At 36.1% G+C, this 23,778-nt stretch overlaps 1 protein-coding gene across 5 annotated transcripts in view; it reads left to right on the forward strand.

The window, feature by feature from the left end:
* Window positions 1-72: 72 nt before the first annotated feature.
* Window positions 73-23,778, forward strand: part of LOC129923626 (uncharacterized) — a 62,424-nt gene continuing 38,718 nt past the window's right edge. The window contains exons 1-2 of one of the 5 annotated variants that reach the window (XM_056015524.1): window positions 73-2,532; window positions 16,588-16,667. In XM_056015524.1, coding sequence (XP_055871499.1) covers window positions 16,595-16,667 — 73 coding nt within the window. In that variant the 5' untranslated portion in view covers window positions 73-2,532; window positions 16,588-16,594. Of the gene's footprint in view, window positions 2,533-9,508; window positions 9,741-9,779; window positions 9,830-13,232; window positions 13,702-14,043; window positions 14,409-16,587; window positions 16,668-23,778 lie in introns of those variants that run through there. The other 4 variants (XM_056015526.1, XM_056015527.1, XM_056015523.1 and 1 more) reach the window with 4 other exon arrangements.

Consider the following 23,778-nt stretch of genomic DNA (forward strand, 5'->3'; position numbering starts at 1 on the left):
CTTTTGTCTATCAAGCTGAAGGCTATCAAGCTGAGGCTATCAAGCTGGAGGCTATCAAGCTGAGGCTATCAAGCTGGAGGCTATCAAGCTGAGGCTATCAAGCTGGAGGCTATCAAGCTGAGGCTATCAAGCTGGAGGCTATCAAGCTGAGGCTATCAAGCTGGAGGCTATCAAGCTGAGGCTATCCATCACTCTCAAAGAACGGAGGTCATACTTCAGGAGGGGAACTAACCCAGCTACACAAATCAATTCTCCCGATTGTTGTTGACCACTTTACCAACCTGGGCAGAACAGCGATGCGTCACTGTCCAGAGAAATAGACAGCCGTCTAGCAAAGGTCATCTCAAACTGAGAGTATGGCGGAATAGGTTTCTAAAACCAGTGGTTCTCACCACACTTTTGAATGGTTTCGAGACCCGGGTGCTTTATCGAAGGCATTTAAGGCTCCTCAAACGCTTCCATCCAAGGTGCATTCGCTTCATAATGGGAGGGAAATTCCACACACCACCTAGACACTTGATGAAATGTCACACACCACCTAGACACTTGATGAAATGCCACACACCACCTAGACACTTGATGAAATGTCACACACCACCTAGACACTTGATGAAATGTCACACACCACCTAGACACTTGATGAAATGTCACACACCACCTAGACACTTGATGAAATGTCACACACCACCTAGACACTTGATGAAATGTCACACACCACCTAGACACTTGATGAAATGTCACACACCACCTAGACACTTGATACGAACCGGTTTTGACAGAATGGCAGCCCATAGATTGCTATTCACGAAAAAACAACAACCTAGCAGTGGTCAGGTTGCAAGTATGTTAGCACTAGTGAGCACCTAGAGAAGGTCAAAGAGAAACTTGTGTAGGAAATGTCCTGCGGACCTGTACGACAGTTTACGTGATCAATAAGTCCGTCAGGGTTGTTAAGTTAGAGGGGTCCCAAACAGAGGACTCATTAGAACTAATGTTGGCCTTACCAAGTTTAAATAGCATTTTAATTTAAAGTTTTTTTTATTTGATTGGCACTCATTTATTTTAATTAACCTAATGCTTTATTTTTTTTTTGTTAATGTTTGCACTATGGGATTCTATGATAACATTTAATTTATTCTAACACCTAGAGATTTGGGTACGTGTAGCTGGTTTACTACAAGTTATTGTTTGGTACTCTCTACTCTCTACAATCTAGTTTATTTATACTTCAAGACAGTCATGTTGATTGGACTTCTATACAGTCTTTTTTTTTTACTTCTATACATATATATAAAGCTAGTCTTCGAGTCCGAAGATCAGTGAAGAATACAGCATTTCCCGTGGCTGCGCAGCCTCAGCTGTGACCTACATATTTTGCCACATCTAGGGCAAGCCTAACCATTGTCCGCAGGTGGTCGATTTAGATTTTCTTTTCGTCGTCTGCTTTGTCCTCGACAGTAGATTTTCTTTTGGTCTCAAATGTGTATCCCGCGGCCTTCGTGAGTGACCTCCTGCTGTCTCGTTCTGAGGCCGCATGCAGCCAGGTCCTCTCTTCTATGTCAGCCAAGGAAAGTTGACGTCTTAGCTGGTCTTTGAATAGTTTCCGTGGGGCGCCTCTGTTACGTCGACCACCTTTTAGCTCACCAAAAAAGATCGCCTTTGGCATACGTTCGTCTCCCATAAGGGATACGTGCCCTGCCCAACGTAGCTGTCGGACCATAAGTGTAGTTTATTGGACTTCTATACAGTCTAATTTATTGAACCTATACAGTCTATTGGACCTATACAGTCTATTGGACCTATACAGTCTATTGGACCTATACAGTCTATTGGACCTATACAGTCTATTGGACCTATACAGTCTATTGTATCTATACAATCTAGTTTATTGGTTTATTCGACTTTCTCTTCTAATGACTCTGGCCTTGACAAATCCAGGGGAGGTAATTCTCAAGTTTTGTAGGAACGATCTAGTTTTCTCTACTAACAAAAAAAAAATAAATATTTAAAGTGAAAAAAAAATCCCTTGGAGTTGATGTAACAACAGACTTATTTTAATATCCAAGTTTTAGCCTGTGTGGTTCGGATAAATGTTCAAAATATCTGCATGGAGAATCGATTACTCAATTTAGTATCGCTCTATACTTAGGCTCGTTTATTATGAGTAAAAAAAAAGTTGCATCAAAGGCATCCTATCGATTTCGGTTATTATTGATTTGTCACCGATCCCTGCCTCCTAAATAATCAATCAGATTTGGTTCGATCTTGTCATCTGATACAATAAATTGAGTTTCCTGCTTAGTTAGAGAGTTGTTTTCTAGGTGACTAGCCTGTAATCTCTAGTCTAAAGTAGTATCGCTGGAGTGATAAGTTAAACAAAATGTTTTATTAAATTGATCTATGGACTCAATGTCATATCAACTCAACTTACAGACACAGATATTTTCTGTAGGAAGCTCTGTGATAAAATTTCTTTGATTCAAATGTAACATCAGTAAGTTTACAGTAACCAGTCATCTTGAAAGTAACACGGTAAGTTGTCCATTTGTATAGGGACTCAAATCTAGTGACTAAACTAGACAACTTTTCACACATTAACAAGCTCCCAGCTTGACATTCTCACAAATTGACATGTTGACATTTTGACATATTGATATGACCACCGATTGCCAAACTCACCAATTGACATGCTCAGAGATTGACATCAAATTAAAAGATAAATAACAAGATTACAAAAAATGTTTATCTCAGAAACTCAGAAGCGGCCCCCCATCCCAGGGAATTGTCAAGTCATAGTTTGTTTTGATTGTCTGGAGTAATACAAATTTCAAAGAATCATTTTCGCTTTATTGTGGACTTCAAAACAAACTGAAGAAATTATTCTCTATCAAAAGACTTGTAGAACATCTGACAAGAAACTATTCTCTATCAAAAGACTTGTAGAACATCTGACAAGAAACTATTCTCTATCAAAAGACTTGTGGAACATCTGACAAGAAACTATTCTCTATCAAGAGACTTGTAGAACATCTGACAAGAAACTATTCTCTATCAAAAGACTTGTGGAACATCTGACAAGAAACTATTCTCCATCAAGAGACTTGTAGAACATATGACAAGAAACTATTCTCTATCAAAAGACTTGTGGAACATCTGACAAGAAACTATTCTCCATCAAGAGACTTGTAGAACATCTGACAAGAAACTATTCTCTATCAAAAGACTTGTAGAACATCTGACAAGAAACTATTCTCTATCTTGTAGAACTCAATGTTATATGTCCGACTAAGTGATTTGCGATCATCCTTTGGTCTTGTCACTAGAAAACTGAACAACGTCTTAGCGATGACTTGTATATTTATTTTTCTTGTTTAAAAAAATCAATCGGAGCTTTTCAATTTGTTTTTCTAGTTTTGTTTTCGATCTAGACTTGACAGACAGACGACACAAAACATTTGATCATACAAGCGTCTCTTTAAAAAAAATGTGGGACTTTGTGTGTTTAATGAATGCACGCTACTGGGACTTTGTGTGTTTAATGAATGCACGCCCCTGGGACTTTGTGTGTTTAATGAATGCACGCCCCTGGGACTTTGTGTGTTTAATGAATGCACGCCCCTGGGACTTTGTGTGTTTAATGAATGCACGCCCCTGGGACTTTGTGTGTTTAATGAATGCACGCCCCTGGGACTTTGTGTGTTTAATGAATGCACGCCACTGCACGATCCACTTTTTTTTTCTGGCCGTTACAAACACGTTGACAAGTTTCTGTTTGAGATTCGAACTCAAACCCAATGGCGTCACTAGGGGGTGCAGGCCGCAACGGATGACACCCGATAGGGGGTGACACCCAAATGAAAAAAATGCACTTTTCCAAAAAAACAAAAGGCCAAATTAAAAATGTGACAGAAGCAAGATTAAAAAGCATAGAAATGGTTGAATCAACGTATTCACTCTTATAGCAGAAGAAATGACCTTACCTAACGCAAAAAGTATAGAATCAACATTTTGTACAATGAACACCACCTCAACATCCCTAATAATAGGCAGCATTTACAGACCACCAAATTCTAGTTGAGAATACATGCAAGAACTATGTAATCATGTAACTACACTTGAATATGGGTGATTTCAACCTACCTGATATAAATTGGAAAATTCTAATCATAGATAAACACCAAAACATAAATGAGCTTTTCATAGAAACTTTACACAACCTAAGTTTAGATCAAATCATTAAAAACAACTAGATTAAACAACACATTAGATCTCTTCTTAACCAACAGACCTGGATTAGGAGTTGATTATGAAATTATCCCTGGTCTATCAGACCATGAGATCATAAAAATGTACTAAAAACAGTAGCCAATATAAAACCCAAAAGAAAAATCTTACTCTGGAATAAATGTAACCTAACACAACTACACCAAGCTACATTAAACTTTTAACAAACATTCTTATTAGAAAAAGACATTAAGCAACCAGTCGATGACCTCTGGAATTTCATTAAAAACTATCTTAAAAGCATTATGGAAAATCACATACCAACTGCATCTACGCAGGAGAAAATAAATAAATTTAAAGAAACTAAGGCAGAAAGACTTTATAAAAAGTATATTAAAATTAAACATATAACCCAAAAAGTGAGCAGACAGCTGCAGAGTGAATACATAAACAATGTAATATCTAAGGATAATAATAATAATAATAATAATGATAATCTTATTTATAAAGCGTTGTTAACTAACAAAATGTAGGCTCAAGGCGTTGTAATAACATTACAAACACAAACACGACAGTTAAAATGACAATTAATCTAAAAAAGTTTTAGACAGGTCTTAATGTTCTTCTTAAAAGTGGTGTAGAATGTTGTCTGCCTGAGATCAATGCACTGAAAAAGCCCGCAGACCGTAGCTTTTGAGGGAGAAACGTGGCACTACTAAAAGCTTAGTGCTCTCTGGGGGACATGTGGAGTAATCAGTTCGCTAAGGTACAGGGGCATCTCGTTGTTATATATACACTGATGACAAAGTGTGGCGACCTTGTAGTCGATTCTCGCTTTTACGGAAAGCCAATGGAGCGTGCGCAAGAGCGTAGTAGCAGAATCTTGTGTTTTTCTAAGGACTATTCGTGCGGCGTTGTTCTGTATACGCTGCAGCTTGGCGATTTTGTCATCGGGTATAGCACGGCATTGCAGTAGTCAAGGCGGGAGAGTATGAATGCCACAGCTAGCGTTTTTGTTGACTCCGTTGTTAAATATAGTCGGATCTGGCCTAATCTGCGCGGCTGCAGATAAAGACCCTTGCAGAGCTGACTTATGTGTGGGTCGAAAGATAGTGTTGAGTTGAAGAAAACTCCAAGATTCCGCACTACATGGACATAAGGAATCTGGCAGTTCGTGATAAAAAGAGAATCTGTTCTCTCAACTTTTGAGACGTTGTTCCGACTGTTAATCTTAATAATTTCTGTCTTGTCTTCGTTCATCTTGAGTTTATTTTCAATCCTCCAATCGCTCACCCTTGCAACGGTCCCACTCTGCCAGACACCTCTGAGGGTACTAAGGAATTGTATAACTGTGAGTCATCGGCAAAGAAATGGTACAAGATGCCGGTTGCCTGTATGACACCGCTAAGTGGGTATGTTTACATAGTGAACAGTACTGGGCCTAGAACTGATCCTTGGGGTACTCCGTACTTTAAGAGTAAGCTTGTTGATTCTGCCCCGTTAACAACGACACTTTGGGTGCGTTCAGTCAGTTAGGATTCGAGCCACTTTACGTCGATTCCTGCTAAACCAAAAGTGGCAGAGAATCTGGCCATCATAATTTCATAGTCTAGTGTATCAAAGGCTGCGGACAGGTCCAGCATGGAGAGAATCGATATTTGGCTTATGTCGGAATTGTGAAGTAAGTCGTTTAGTACCCTGACCACTGCTGTCTCTGTGCTAAGGCACTTTCTATATGCAGATTGAAATTTTTCCAAGAGACAGTACTGTCAAGATGAGAAAGAATTTGCGCTAACACGATACGCTTCAGAAGCTTTGACAGGAAGGGAAGGCATAAGTGATTTAAAAATTAGATTTTTCGCTTTTAGAAAAGAAAAAAGTTGCATCAGAACTTTGAATGGACTATAATATTATGATGTCGGATTTTCACTATCTTTTTTTAGTTTATGAGATCTAAACGGGACGAACGGACGGACGGATAGGCCACACAAAACTAGTAACACCTTTTACTAGGGAGTAACACCTTTAGTAAAATCACTAAATTTAGAAAGCCTTCACGACAGAAGGCTCAAAAGTAAAGTAGCAATCATACACAAGACACCGAACCATAATCTTCAAATACAAAATTTAATAAAATACTCTGAAAGACACAAAGATAAAGGCACATTCCTCGTCCCATATGCTAGGACAAATTTGTACAAATACTCCTTCTTCCCTAGTGCTATTAGAGCATGGAATGGTTTGCCTGAGCTAGCCAGGAGAACCAGTGACTTGGCAGAATTTAGGTCATTGGTTAATATGCATGACTAAATGCATGACGCGTAGGACGTAATCATCTTCTTTTTTGAAGTAACGTCTGTATTATATAAGATAAGATAAGATCTAGAGGGATATGTAGTATAGATCTAAAGTGACACGTAGTATACATCTAAAGGGACAGGCAATATAGATCTGTCGTTAGGTCAAGACTTGCCATTTTGAGGACCTCTGCAGGACGATTGAATACATTAAAAGAATGACCTTGACCTAAAGTTTTCATAACGAGTCTATCAGTACGGAGAACGGGAAATGGGTTCAAGAGAAATGGGTTCAAGAGAAATGGGTTCAAGAGAAATGGGTTCTCAAACTTTGTGGAAAGTGCAATATTTGAAGGTGCCATTTTCAAGTGTCATTTGTAAGTAGGTTGTAGATAGGTACCTAACCTTTTACAGCCCTAGATTCTTAAAATCGACCCTTTCTAAACCTAGATTCTTGAGTCTGTGTTTGAGTGTATGCTCTGTGAGTGTGTTGACAAATGGTTCCAGTAGACTTGTCCAACAGTTGATTGCAGTGGTTCTCATTTAGGCAATAAACTTCTCAAGCGTCTATGTAGTTTGTCTTTAACGTAGGTGCTTCTTAGTGTGTCGAGAACCATTGTTCCAGTCTTGATTATCAATGTCTCTAGTTTACGTGTAGGTATTAGTCATCAATAAACGAACACTATCTCATGACTCAACTAGCACCAGTCACACAGCAAAGGAAAGAATACTTACAACATTGCTTTCTTGCCTAGTAAGAAAGTTAATCGCGACTTATTTTTCTTCCAAATATTTGGAGTTGTCTGCCCTAAAGAAAATCTTACATGTATGGACATGTGCTTTCGTGAATCTCAGGAGATTTGATAGATCGCTAGAAAACAGGAAGGCATTTTTTTTTCTAATTGTAAGCTATAAAATGTGTCGCCTTTTGATATTCACTAATATAAGTCTACTCTAGTTGCAATCAAGTCAAAGTATATAGTCTAGTTCTAATCAAGCCAAAGTATATAGTCTAGTTCTAATCAAGTCAAAGTATATAGCCTAGTTCTAATCAAGTCAAAGTATATAGTCTAGTTCTAATTAAGTCAAAGTATATGGTCTAGTTCTAATCAAGTCAAAGTATATAGTCTAGTTTTAATCAAATCAAAGTTAATAGTCTAGTTCTAATCAAGTCAAAGTATATAGTCTAGTTCTAATCAAGTCAAAGTATATAGTCTAGTTTTAATCAAATCAAAGTCAATAGTCTAGTTCTAATCAAGTCAAAGTATATAGTCTAGTTTTAATCAAGTCAAAGTATATAGTCTAGTTCTAATCAAGTCAAAGTATATAGTCTAGTTCTAATCAAGCCAAAGTATATAGTCTAGTTCTAAACAAAGCAAAGTATATAGTCTAGTTCTAATCAAGTCAAAGTATATAGTCTAGTTTTAATCAAGTCAAAGTATATAGTCTAGTTCTAATCAAGTCAAAGTATATAGTCTAGTTCTAATCAAGCCAAAGTATATAGTCTAGTTCTAAACAAAGCAAAGTATATAGTCTAGTTCTAAACAAACCAAAGTCAATAGTCTAGTTCTAAACTTCTAAAAAAGTCAAATACTACATGCAGTTTTATTGTAAACTTCTAATTAGGTAAAATTCTGCCTGTAGTTTAAAATTAAAGCCAAAGTAAAGCCAAAGTCTACAGTCTAGTTCTAATTGCGTGAAGTTCTGTCTGTAGTGCTGAGTACGAGCTGATTGAGTTCTAGATTGCAACATAAACTCTCTCTCTCTCTCTTTATATATATATATATATCTCATTTATATGTCTGTAGTCTGTATCCTTTATGTCTGTTAGTTTTGCTATGGTTTATTGTTGGACCAGTCCTATTGGGTTATTGTTGGACCAGTCCTATTGGGTTATTGTTGGGCCAGTCCTATTGGGTTATTGTTGGACTAGTCCTATTGGGTTATTGTTGGGCCAGTCCTATTGGGTTATTGTTGGACTAGTCCTATTGGGTTATTGTTGGACTAGTCCTATTGGGTTATTGTTGGGCCAGTCCTATTGGGTTATTGTTGGACTAGTCCTATTGGGTTATTGTTGGGCCAGTCCTATTGGGTTATTGTTGGACTAGTCCTATTCATTCAATCAACATTCAAATTTTGTAGACAACCTAAAGCTTGATAACAACACATGAAACAATAAAAAAAAATCAACTTATTATTTTATCAATTAGTCGTAATTTAATCATTTTGTTATCCTAGAGAAAATGTACTCAGCTAAAGGAACATAAGCCTTATGTAGAGAATTAGGCTATTGAGACATTTCGTAGGACGTAATCATCTTCTTTTTTGAAGTAACGTCTGTATTATATAAGATAAGATAAGAAAGTTACAATAAAGGCGAAGTTACAATAAAGACAGGTTATAACAGAAAGTTACAATAAAGGCGAAGTTACAATAAAGACAGGTTATAACAGAAAGTTACAATAAAGGCGAAGTTACAATAAAGACAGGTTATAACAGAAAGTTACAATAAAGGCGAAGTTACAATAAAGACAGGTTATAACAGAAAGTTACAATAAAGGCGAAGTTACAATAAAAACAGGTTATAACAGAAAGTTACAATAAAGGCGAAGTTACAATAAAGACAGGTTATAACAGAAAGTTACAATAAAGGCGAAGTTACAATAAAGACAGGTTATAACAGAAAGTTACAATAAAGGCGAAGTTACAATAAAGACATGTTATAACAGAAAGTTACAATAAAGGCGAAGTTACTATAAAGACAGGTTATAACAGAAAGTTACAATAAAGGCGAAGTTACAATAAAGACAGGTTATAACAGAAAGTTACAATAAAGGCGATGTTACAATAAAGACAGGTTATAACAGAAAGTTACAATAAAGGCGAAGTTACAATAAAGACTGGTTATAACAGAAAGTTACAATAAAGGCGAAGTTACAATAAAGACTGGTTATAACAGAAAGTTACAATAAAGATAGGTAATAACAAAGAGATAGTTACAAAGATGAAGCTGTAACAGAAGTGCAACGCGAAACATTTTTTAAAAAATAACTCTTTTAAAAATTAGTCAATAAAAAAGGCCAGCCCAGGAAAGCAAGTGTTTAGCCCACAAATGGTGTTCCCTATTGTGCGACTGTCTGCTTCTTTCAATACAGTTTGTTTGCAAGGATCAGGTTTCAGAACGCCTCGATCGTTGAATTGATCTTATAGCTTATGAGGGTAAGGGAAATTTAATTTGATAACTAGAGCATTGTCTCTCTTTATAGTTCTCAAAGTTGTCTCTAGGTATTTGTAAGGTGTTTCTAACTGTAAGTAATGTCCTGGCTGAAAGTGTGTTTAACAATACGTGTCTGTTCTTTAACAATACTTGTGTGTGTGTTAAACAATACGTGTGTGTGTGTGTACATTACTCTCCTCTCTGTCCCAGGCAAAGTTTTCAGCACTGTTTTGTTGAGACGGCTTCAACAGTCTGTAGATGAAAGGCTCAGAGAAGAACAAGCAGGTTTCCGAAGAGGCAGATCATGTACAGAGCAGATTTTCGTTTTACGAAATATCATAGAACAAAGTTTTGAGTATCAACAACGGCTAACGATCAGTTTCGTGGACTTCAAAAAAGCGTTTGATAGTGTCCACCGAGAATCACTATGGAAAATAGTTAGAGAATACGGTATACCAGAAAAATTCGTCCAGATCCTACGACACCTTTACAGTCAGTCTAGTTGCTGCATTAAAACAGAAGAGGGAACAACAGAGTTTTTTACAATCGAGACAGGTGTGAGACAGGGGTGCATCTTATCTCCCTTCCTTTTCCTCCTAGCCATCGACTACATAATGAGGAGAGCAATGAACCAGACTGCCTTTGGTATTCCATGGCATGAACAACTCCGATTGACGGACTTGGACTTTGCTGATGATGTTGCACTACTCGGGGCTACAAATAAATGCATTCAAGAAATGACGGAGAGCCTAGACAGAGAGGCACCCAAAATTGGCCTCCGCATAAACTTGGATAAGACTAAAATTATGCGAGTGGGATATAAGGCAAAGGGTGTCCCCGTCAGACTTGGCGAGTCAAAGCTTGAAGAGCTGGACAAGTTCACGTACCTTGGCAGCATCATAACAAATGATGGAGACGCTTACCATGATGTAGCGTGCCGAATAGGAAAGGCAGGGAGCATTTTCCAAAGGCTGCAGCCTATTTGGACTAGCCAAGCCATTGGACTCGAGACAAAAATACACCTTCTCAACACAATCGTCATTCCAACTGCTACATATGCATGTGAGACGTGGAAGTCATCTGTCAAAATTGAGAAAAGACTAAATGTGGCTCAACAGAGATGGCTGAGACGGATTTTAAGAGTCAGATACACAGACCGGATCTCAAACAAGGAAATCCTTTGCCGAACTGGGAGTCGAACACTTAGTGAGGTTGTGACTGAGCGTCGCATGAGGTTTGCGGGACATGTTCTACGTCAAAATGAATTACGCACACCAAGAGTTGCGATAACATGGAAGCCAAAACGAGGAAAGCGCAAACAGGGACGTCCTCGTATTACCTGGCGACACACCTTCATGGAGGACCTCAGAACAGTGGACACCAGATGGGAAGAGGCTTCAGACATTGCCAGTGACAGATCATTATGGAGACAGCTTGCCGCCCAATGCGCCGAACGGCGCGGGAGGACCTAAGTCTAAGTCTAAAGTGTGTGTGTGTTTGTGTTAAACAATACGTGTGTGTTTGTGTTAAAAAATACGTGTGTGTTTGTGGTAAATAATACGTGTGTGTTTGTGTTAAACAATACGTGTGTACTTACTAATACGTATGTGTGTTTTGCAATACTTGTGATCATTATCTATTAGAGACTGTCAGCATGTATGTCATGTCAGCATGTATGTCATGGCAGCATGTATGTCATGTCAGAATGTATGTCATGTCAGAATGTATGTCATGTCAGCATGTATGTCATGGCAGCATGTATGTCATGTCAGAATGTATGTCATGTCAGAATGTATGTCATGTCAGCATGTATGTCATGCTAGAATGTATGTCATGTCAGCATGTATGTCATGTATTGTATTTCAATGTATTTCATGCCAGAATGTATGTCTACTTCTGAATTATATAGTTCCGTAATTCTACTTTTGTGACTCTACTACTGTAACTCAAAAGTTCTGTAATTCTACTTTCAACAATTCTACTGCAGTAATTCCACTACTGAAATTCTACTTCAACATTTTACTTTGTAGTTCTAGAATTATGTAGTTCTAGAACTATGTAGTTCTAGAATTATGTAGTTCTAGAATTATGTAGTTCTAGAATTATGTAGTTCTAGAATTATGTAGTTCTAGAATTATGTAATTCTACTTCTGTGATTCTACTTGTGTAATTCTACATCTGTGCCTAATTCATCTGTTTTTCTGCTTCTGTTATTTTACTTCTGTGATTCTTTTGCTGTAATTCTAGAGTTCTGTAATTCTAGAGTTTTGTAATTCTACTTCTGTAATTTCTCTTTCTGTAAATCTACATCCGTAATTCTATTTCTGTAATTCTACTTTTGTGATTCTACTACTGCAATTCTAGAATTATGTAATTCTACATATAGGCCTATCTATATTATAAAGTAGAATGTGTGGTGTATGTATGTATGTATGTATGGATGTATGTTACTTATAGACATCAAAACCGCTTGACCAATCTTGATAAAACTAGGCAGGAAAGTTCCTTGGGTACCAACTTAGACCGTAGTGTATGTATTGTAGCCCTAAAACAAACTTAAGACCCTCAAAAAAATAAAGTTGTCCGACTCTATTACAGCTATAGTATTTTATGGATCTAGGCCATGTCTACAATGTTGACATGAGAAAAGATAGAAAGGATTTAGACCTAGATCTAATTTTAAGAAATACACTTTGCGCAGATAGTTTTTTACTTTGACACATGAAAAGACAAAAGAAGATCCATTGATTTCAGTATATAATAAAATTAACCTTCAATTTTGTGTTTCAAAAGCATTTTTTACATTAATTATTTCCTTATATCTGTGATTACAGATTTCCTGACGAACATTCTTTCATTAGACAATTCCGTAATGAATCGCGTACTAAATATTAATTCGTTTAATTGTTTACTTTATAATCCCATCCCTAGATCTAAAACTCTAATTCAACTCTAAGATGATAAAACTTCTCTTCGCACAGATAGTTTTATACTTTAACACATAAACATATTAATTAAAGTCCATTCATTTCATATTTTGATCAAATAAACATTCAAATTTGGTTTTCTAAAGCTACATCCACCTGCGAATGCTGCGAAGCCGAGTTGAGATAGGCCTAGATCTATATTCATCCATGAATCGCGTACTAAAAATTATTTCGTTTAATTGTTCACTTTATAATCCCATTCATTTAACAAAGCTATCGCTCTTTTCGTTTTTAATAGATAAGAATGTATCGACTTCGGGTAAACCCATTTTCGCAAACCTAATTTTATTTTCGTAGCGAAAGAGAAATAACGTGAAAGGATCATTAGCTAAGTTTAACATACATATAAATCCAATCCATTAGATTATTCAAAAGCATTTTTTACATAAATTAGTTCCTGATATCTACAGATTTCCTGGCGAACATTCTTTCATTAGACATTACCAAATGGTTACACATTAACACATCTCTCTTCTGAGGTCTGAGTCTATTCCTAGGCCTGGACACAATAGCTGACCAAGTTAAGTGTGATAGATGGACACAATAGCTGACCAAGTTAAGTGTGATAGATGGACACAATAGCTGACCAAGTTAAGTGTGATAGATGGACACAATAGCTGACCAAGTTAAGTGTGATAGATGGACACAATAGCTGACCAAGTTAAGTGTGATAGATGGACACAATAGCTGACCAAGTTAAGTGTGATAGATGGACACAATAGCTGACCAAGTTAAGTGTGATATCAGACAAAGAATGTCACGGAATGTCACCTGTCTATCGAATTCTATGATCTACTGACACCAACAAGCGGCAATGAATGTTGACAGACAGCTGACAGAATAGTAAACTAAAACGGCAGTCAAGTATGACATTAAGCATGCTGACTAAAACAACTGTCAGGCTAGTCAATTAAAGTATGTTACCTCGATATTCTGTCAAGAAATGTCAAGACTGTCACGTGTTTCATTGTTACGGGTGACTACACTTAGTATTAGTATTAACTTTATATTCTAGGATAGACTTATTGAGCTATGTAGTTGGCTAGAGAGATCTAGATCTTAATGCTGTGCTATAGAGATCTAGATCTTAGTGCTGTGCTATAGAGATCTAGGTCTTAGTGCTGTGCTATAGAGATGTAGATCTTAGTGCTGTGCTATAGAGATCTAGATCTTAGTGCTGTGATACAGAAATTTAGATCTTACATCTGTGCTACAGAGATTTAGATCTTAGTGCTGTGCTATAGAGATCTAGATCGTAGTACTGTGCTATAGAGATCTAGATCTGAGTACTGTGCTATAGAGATCTACATCTTAGTGCTGTGCTATAGAGATCTAGATATTAGTACTGTGCTATAGAGATCTAGATCTAAATGCTGTGCAATAGAGGTCTAGATCCTAGTGCTTGGCTATAGAGATGTAGATCTTAGTGCTGTGCTATAGAGATCTAGATCTTAATGCTGTACTATAGAAATCTAGATCTTAGTGCTGTGATACAGAGATTTAGATCTTACATCTGTGCTACAGAGATCTAAATCGTAGTTTTGTGCTATAGAGATCTAGATCTTAGTACTGTGCTATAGAGATCTAGATCTTAATGCTGTATTACAGACAAATAGTATAGGATACGGGCAGCAATATTACTTAACTTTTGTTTCGTGAAAAATCTGTATGAACGCATGTGTGGTAAAACTAATATGAGATGTTAAGCTCTTAGGATCACTCTTCTATTCTATTACCACTAGGTCTATATTGATTGTTTTCTAGATTAAAATGTATTTCTTGAAATGGAATACCAAGCTTATAGCAACTCTTAGCTGTCTCTTAGATCTGTCTCTTAGCTCTGTCTCTTAGCTCTGTCTCTTAGCTCTGTCTCTTAGCTCTGTCTCTTAGCTCTGTCTGCCCCTCAAACGTTTATTTCTCCCACACCAGTCTCGAATCAAGTCTAAATTCTACAGATACAGATCATCTATGACTGGTATAATTCATGTACAGATACAGATCATCTATGACGGGTATAATTCATGTACATATACAGATCATCTATGACGGGTATAATTCATGTACAGAAACAGATCATCTATGACTGGTATAATTCATGTACATATACAGATCATCTATGACTGGTATAATTCATGTACAGATACAGATCATCTATGACTGGTATAGTTCATGTACAGATACAGATCATCTAAGACTGGTATAATTCATGTACATATACAGATCATCTATGACGGGTATAATTCAGGTACAGATACAAATCATCTATGACTGGTATAATTCATGTACATATACAAATCATCTATGACTGGTATAATTCATGTACAGATACAGATCATCTATGACTGGTATAATTCATGTACATATACAGATCATCTATGACCGGTATAATTCATGTACATATACAGATCATCTATGACTGGTATAATTCATGTACAGATACAGATAATCTATGACGGGTATAATTCATGTACAGATACAGATCATCTATGACTGGTATAATTCATGTACAGATACAGATCATCTATGACTGGTATAATTCATGAACATATACAGATAATCTATGACTGGTATAATTCATGTACAGATACAGATCATCTATGACTGGTATAATTCATGAAGATATACAGATAATCTATGACTGGTATAATTCATGAACATATACAGATAATACTATAGATCTTATATTATAGATGCAACTTCTTGTGTGACTAAAGAGGCCAATCCTTGATACACAGCTGCGATCGCTGGTTGGGCATATGTAATCACCAGGCGCAGTTGCCTTCTTTCTGAGCTTCTTGTCACGTTAGCATACATCCGTATGACGTAAAAGTGGGCGCGGCTCTCCTGCCTTCCGCCATACATGGGCAACCGACTCACGGCAGGACAAAAAGCTGTAGGTCGACTTCCACAGGACAATCTGTAGGACTTACTATGGAATAGCAGCTATACTATAAAATCAGTTTATAGCTATCTACTAATAGAATATAGATCTATATTTCTAGATTAGAAATAGTCTAGTAGAACTAGAATATAAAATATCTTATATAATACAGACGTTACTTCAAAGATCTACTAGAATAGTATTACCAACGCATTCATAAAGGCTATAGATCTATCTGTTGTATTAGATTTATATTTATATATATAGACTAGATCAATAGATCTAAATATACTAATAAAGAGATGTAAGTTAGATCTATACGGCCTTAGCGAATTGCGTTACACAAGAAAGGAACCTGGGGATTTGTCTCAACTCGGACACTTGGTATGTAATAGTAAAACACCTACCTAAATAAATCGTATATAGAAATCAAATACCTATATTTTATGTAGTATATATGGGTCGGTGTTTTTATATAATATAACTTTCGTAACTTCTTTTATAGAGAAATGACTTTTGAGCATAGACATAAATAAATATAGACTTGCCGATTAAAGAGTTTTATGAAACGAAAATTTGTGACTTGCAATTTTGTGTACTTTATTATACAGCATTTATGAGCAGTATAAAAGTTAAGTATTCATATCTATTTCAGCCATACACCTAAAAATATTGTAAATAAGGAGGCAGTGTAGTTTTGTTTAATCTCCAAGAATGAAGATCATGCAATTTTTCATAATTGGGAAATCCGAATACACTAGATATACATGTGTTCAAGTTACATAAAGTGACTTCCTTCAACCAGTCTCTAGTTATTGATGTCTAGGGTAGTGAGATATCTTTTACTGAACATTTGAGGTCTGACACATATACTCTATAGCCCATGACTGGTTCTTGCATTCATTTTAGTGCAGCCAATATTAATTGCTGTCTTCATCACAGAGACATAATTCTAAACGCGTTATGTCTTTTCAATTCCAGAGTCTTGATGGAAGATACCATGACTGAATCCTTCAACCAATTTAAAGATGATTCCAGACCAGCATTTATCAGGCTTCCGTGTAAGTAAATAGAGACACCCGCACATTGAATTCAAATGTTCTAAAGATATGAGGAAAGGAAGACAAAGAAAAGTTTTAAGATTCAAATAGGAAAAACAAAAGCCAAAAAACAAAGTAAGAACAAAACGAATTAGAGAAAAATAAGAAAAACATTTTACAAAAATAATTTTTAAAAAAGACAATATCTCAAGTATACTAAAAACAAGATTACAAAGAGAGTTTGTGTTACACAAACTCAGAGGCGGCCCCCGTCGAAGTCGGATCCCTGTCGGATCTGCATATTCGCAAATAATATTCAAGAGGTGATTTAATTTTGATGTAAAATGTTTTACACGTTTCGGATGTTCCTTCAGAGTTGAAGATAATTACTTCCTAGTCCAAACCTCCCGCAGGACGACGGGGGATGGGAGCGGGCAGGGTTTGAACTCTGGGCCATCCATAAATCTGAACGACAGTCCAGCGCGCAAACCGCACGACCAGGCAGCCATCCGATGGTCAAAAGTAATAATGTTTCAAAGATTCATTTGCCGTAAATTTAAATTTAAATTTAATAAAAAAATAGTAGATTAGTTTTAGTATATTAAAACATTACAATATTGATCAAAACGTTTGGAAATGAAAATCTACACTTTTTTTTTACACTTTAAGTTTAGAAATTGAAATTCTACATCTTAATCTAGTCTATTTTAGTCTAAACTAGATCTAGAAATTCTAGATCTAGACTCTAAAATAATTTTAATTAGAATATAAATCCAGATCTAGATATACTGTAATAAAAATCTAGATCTAGTTTAAAAAATCTAGATTAGATCTAAATCAAGATATCATTCCTTTTTTAAACGCGAGTCACATAACGAGGCTTAATAAACATTACTATACCGAGTTCTTTTTTCATTTCATTTGAAGAATTAATTCCATATAACGTCAGAGGGAAAAAAACACTACGTCACACGGCCTAGCTAGACTAAAAATCGCCTTCATCTATAAGAGCCATTTATCGAGTGTTCATAGACTTTGGTGCACCGAGTGCGTTCTTTAAGCATTTCATTTAAAGAATTCATTCCATATGACGTCAAAGGAAAAAAAAACACTACGTCACACGGCTTAGTTAGACTAAAATATGTTTTCATTAATACAAGCAATTTTTTCGAGGGTTAATAGACATTGGTGCACCGAGTGCGTTCTTTTAGCATTTCATTTAAAGAATTCATTCCATATGACGTCAAAGGAAAAAAAAACACTACGTCACAAGGCCTAGCTAGACTAAAAATCACCTTTATCAACACGAGCCATTTCTCGAGTGTTCATAGACATTGGTGCACCGAGTGCGTTCTTTTAGCATTTCATTTAAAGAATTCATTCCATGTGACGTCAAAGGAAAAAAAAACACTACGTCACACGGCTTAGTTAGACTAAAATATGTTTTCATTAATACAAGCAATTTTTTCGAGGGTTAATAGACATTGGTGCACCGAGTGCGTTCTTTTAACATTACATTTAAAGAGTCCATTCATATGACGTCAAAGAAAAAAAATTCCATTACCTCACAATAGGCTAGTACCGGTACCATAAAAAAAAATGTCTTTATTTACACGAGATATTTAACGAGGGTTCATAGACATTGGTGCACTGAGTTCTAATAGATATTATTTAAAAAGGATCAAAGCCACATTGTTTTTGCGTTTTGTCTGTCAGTCGGTCTGTCCGTTATCTTGATATAAAAAAAACAACTAAAAGTTATTAAAAATTGATTAACCTTTATTTTACGTTTCAAAACATCGCAATAATTTTTAAGTATGAACACAATTGAAAAGTTTATATAATAGATTGTTCCGGATGTTTGTATAAATAGTAAAAGAAAAAGAGAATTTCAGATAAATGTAATACCGTTAATTAATTTTTTTGGATGGTCTCGTATAAAAATTAGATGTACTACAGCCACGTGGAGAGATTTTCATACCTTACTTTGGTGTTTGGATTCTGTTTTCCTTAAAAATCGGAACATAATATTAACGATAATTAGATTTTTTAATGTTTTAGGTAGAAAGTTAAATGTACTGTAAGAGAGTAGTGAGTTAAAATATTTTTCATAAAAATCCGTAAAAACATTATTTCGTAAATGAGAAGATTATTTGTTTATTAATTAGAAGAGGGAGTTCAAACAATTATTTGGCGTTAGTAGATCTTTAAATAAATTCGGAAATTTCTGGCGACGATTTGTAAGAAACAAAATCCGGAACTTTCTTTATCGATTACAAAACTTCTATGTTATGTTTTACAAGAAAATTAAATGTCTAAAAAGTAATTTTCAGTAATCAATTCTAGTAAATTACTTTTTTTAAAAGCCTTATGCGATTTCAAACAATCATTAGGCATAATTCATGTTTTATAAAACAATATCCGGAACATTTTTACAATTAAAGAAATATAAGTCAGTATAGAGATTATGATTTAGCATTAATATGCTATTTACATAAAAAACGGAACAATATATTATTGATAATGTGTTTTTGCAACGTTTAAGCATGGAAATGGAATGTAATATAAGTTAGAAGAGCAAACAAACATTTGTTGGCGTTGATTAGTTTTGCACAAAAAAATCCGGAACAATCAATTTTAGATACTTAAAACTATTGAGATGTTATGGGAGGAACATTAAAGGGTAAATCAGATTTTCAATAGCTTTTAGAGTTCTAGTTTTTTAAATCTAATCGTGACGGACAGACCGACCAACAGACAAAACGCACAAAAATAAGCTTCTTTTATTCGGATGGGGGCACTAAACAAAAAATAAATAAAATCTGATTTTTTAAAAAAGTTTAAGGAATTGGTTTAGCACCTGATCATGTTGCGACGTTACGCTACTGCACGAAAATCGCTGCATAAAAAGTCCATTTAAAAAAATGTGCGTGATATTTACATAAAAAGTGCATTATTAGCCTTTATAAACAAACAGAAATGTTTTCTTTTAATTTTAGCAACTAGTTGACCAGAAAAAACGTCTTTAACTATTATTTATATTTGTTGTAAACATTTCCTGTACATTTTTAAAATATATTTGACTTAGTGATACTAAAAATACACAAAAATTGTCCATCTTTGTTAGCATGTTGTAACATTGCCTCCCTTACATTTACGTAATTGTTTTAGAATTGGTGTATTTTTATGAAAAAATCGCTTGCATAATTAATTTTATAAATTAAACGGTTTGCTTTTAGAAAACCAAAAGTAGCCGTTGCACCTAAACTTTTCAAGCCGGATTTAATGATGAAATAATATTTTTCATATCTCTTCTAGTTTTCGAGATCTGAGTGTGACAGACGGACAGACGGACAGACGGACAGACGGACAGACGGACAGACGGACATTTTGCACAAACCTAATAGCGGCTTTTTCCCCTTACGGGGGCCGCTAAAAAACTGACATCTAAAAAAAAATTTAACTCAAATCGTGTATCGAACTAATTTATATATAGAGCTCCTCTTTCGTGGTCGAAGATGAGCACATTTCTCATTTCCTATGGATTCGAAGATGACTGTAAAGTCCAATCCTCGTTTTAAAAAGCCGGCGCATACGTGGCATGGGGTGGGTTTGGTCAGTTGCAGATAGGCCTGCTTCATATCTCAGCATTTTGTTGGTTCGGCGCTCATTCGCCCTGGCCACTCTTCTTGCTTTAAAACTTGAAAGTCCGAGACTCAGCTTCACACCATGAGGAGAGATCGAGAGCTAGTGCTTCCCAGCCGTGAATGTCGATATCGCATTCCTTGAAGGAGCTCTTGAGAGTGTCTTTGTAGTGCTTGACCTCCCTGGAAGCGATTTCCTGCACATAACTCCCCGGAGAAGGAGGTTATTGGAGGAGGTTGTTGGAGAAGGTTGTTGTGTTGAAACAGCCTGTAGACGAGAGAGAAGAGCAAGCAGGTGAGGCAGATCCTGTGCGGAGCAGATCTAGGAAATATCAAAGTCTCGAGTACAAACAACTAACAAACAGTTTCGTAGTAGATTCTGTGCGGAGCAGATCTAGGAAATATCAAAGTCTCGAGTACAAACAACTAACAAACAGTTTCGTAGCAGATTCTGTGCGAAGCAGATCTAGGAAATATCAAAGTCTCGAGTACAAACAACTAACAAACAGTTTCGTAGCAGATTCTGTGCGGAGCAGATCTAGGAAATATCAAAGTCTCGAGTACAAACAACTAACAAACAGTTTCGTAGCAGATTCTGTGCGGAGCAGATCTAGGAAATATCAAAGTCTCGAGTACAAACAACTAACAAACAGTTTCGTAGCAGATCCTGTGCGGAGCAGATCTAGGAAATATCAAAGTCTCGAGTACAAACAACTAACAAACAGTTTCGTAGCAGATTCTGTGCGAAGCAGATCTAGGAAATATCAAAGTCTCGAGTACAAACAACTAACAAACAGTTTCGTAGCAGATCCTGTGCGGAGCAGATCTAGGAAATATCAAAGTCTCGAGTACCAAAAACTAACAAATAGTTTTGTAGACTTGAAGAAAGAGTAGGAGTCCATCGTGAGTCACTGAGAATATGGCGTCCCAGAAAAATGTGTCCAGACAATCAAGTTGCTGCATTCAAATAAAATAAGGAAGAGTTAGCATCAAGACAGATGTAAGACAGGTGTGAGACAGAAGTGAGACTGGGGTGAGACAGGTGTGAGACAGGAGTTAGACTGTGGTGAGACAGGTGTGAGACAAGTGTGATACAAGAGTGAGACTGGGGTGAGACAGGTGTGAGACAGGAGTGAGACTGTGGTGAGACAGATGAGACTAGAAATGTGCTCAAAGAATCATGAACTTGAAGTGTGCTCAGAGAATCATGAACTTGAAGTGTGCTCAGAGAATCATGAACTAGAAATGTGCTCAAAGAATCATGAACTAGAAGTGTGCTGAAAGAATCATGAACTTGAAGTGTGCTAAAAGAATCATGAACTCTAAGTGTGCTCTAAGAATCATGAACTTGAAGTGTGCTCAGAAAATCATGAACTAGAAGTGTGCTCAGAGAATCATGAACTAGAAGTGTGCTCTAAGAATCATGAACTTGAAGTGTGCTCAGAGAATCATGAACTAGAAGTGTGCTAAAAGAATCATGAACTCGAAGTGTGCTCTAAGAATCATGAACTTGAAGTGTGCTCAGAGAATCATGAACTAGAAGTGTGCTAAAAGAATCATGAACTCGAAGTGTGCTCTAAGAATCATGAACTTGAAGTGTGCTCAGAGAATCATGAACTAGAAGTGTGCTCAGAGAATCATGAACTAGAAGTGCGCTGAAAGAATCATGAACTAGTAGTGTGCTCAAAGAATTATGAACTCAAACTGTGTACTATGTATGCTGAACTTAATTAGGACACTATCAATTAACATTGGTCTACAACCAAACCCAAATCCTGTTATAGCCACACAGTCCCGCTATTAGTAACACATCCTTAGTGCAGCTTTTAAATATAACTGTTATAAAATCACATCAGTATAACGTTTAACTATAACATCACATCAGTATAACGTTTAAATATAACATCACATCAGTATAACGTTTAAATATAACATCACATCAGTATAACGTTTAAACATAACATCACATCAGTATAACACTTGAATATAGCATCACATCAGTATAACATTTAAATATAACATCACATCATTATAACACTTGAATATAACACCACATCAGTATAACATTTGAATATAACACCACATCAGTATAACATTTAAACATAACATTCTATCCTATTATTACTACAACATCAGTCAGTGTTTCAGTTGCTGTACATTTTATTCATGCCATTTTCAATTGACAAAATATAACAACTTGAGATGGACCAATTTAAAGTTGACATCCACTTTAGCACTCGCACAAAGCTCCTTAGGTGGCATAACGCAGTGTAAAGACGTCTTACTATAATACGTACAGAATGTTTCAGAGACTTACTTGACTTTGACCTTTGTGCTACCAAATCAATCAGCTGTAAAACCTAGAGATGCAGACTTACTTGACTTTGACCTTTGTGTCACCAAATCAATCAGCTGTAAAACCTAGAGAGATGCAGACTTACTTGACTTTGACCTTTGTGTCACCAAATCAATCAGCTGTAAAACCTAGAGAGATGCAGACTTACTTGACTTTGACCTTTGTGTCACCAAATCAATCAGCTGTAAAACCTAGAGATGCAGACTTACTTGACTTTGACCTTTGTGTCACCAAATCAATCAGCTGTAAAACCTAGAGAGATGCAGACTTACTTGACTTTGACTGATGCTGCAACAGAAAGACCAAGAAAATGTTTTCGTATTTTTGAAGGGAAGATTGTGCTGAGATAAAGAGTATTATGCTTCATAAGACTTTGCATCTTGAAAAATAACAACTGCATCTTTTAGCTACTCATTAAAATAACTAATTTTACAAGTAATATTCAAGCATTCTACTCCCGTGAGACGATCTTTTCCATTTTCAACTTCATATGTTAGGTCTCTGTGACCAGGTTAAATATGTTAGGATTGTGTGACCAGGTTAAATATGTTAGGTCTCTGTGACCAGGTTAAATATGTTAGGTCTCTGTGACCAGGTTAAATATGTTAGGTCTCTGTGACCAGGTTAAATATGTTAGGTTTCTGTGACATGGTTAAATAAGTTTAATTTCTGTAGCCAGGTTAAATATGCTAGGTTTCTGTGACAATGTTAAATATGTTAGATTTCTGTGACCTGGTTAAATAAGTTTAATTTCTGTGGCCAGGTTAAATATGTTAGGTCTCTGTGAGCAGGTTAAATATGTTAGGTCTCTGTGACCAGGTTAAATATGTTAGGTTTGTGTGACCAGGTTGAATATGCTAGGTTTCTGTGACAATGTTAAATATGTTAGATTTCTGTGACCTGGTTAAATAAGTTTAATTTCTGTGACCAGGTTAAATATGTTAGGTCTCTGTGACCAGGTTAAATATGTTAGGTCTCTGTGACCAGGTTATATATGTTAGGTTTGTGTGACCAGGTGAAATATGTTAGGTTTCTGTGACCAGGTTAAATATGTAAGGTCTCTGTGACCAGGTTAAATATGTAAGGTCTCTGTGACCAGGTTAAATATGTTAGGTCTCTGTGACCAGGTTAA

The sequence above is a fragment of the Biomphalaria glabrata genome, chromosome 17, assembly GCF_947242115.1.
Source record: "Biomphalaria glabrata chromosome 17, xgBioGlab47.1, whole genome shotgun sequence".
Lineage (NCBI taxonomy): Eukaryota > Metazoa > Mollusca > Gastropoda > Planorbidae > Biomphalaria > Biomphalaria glabrata.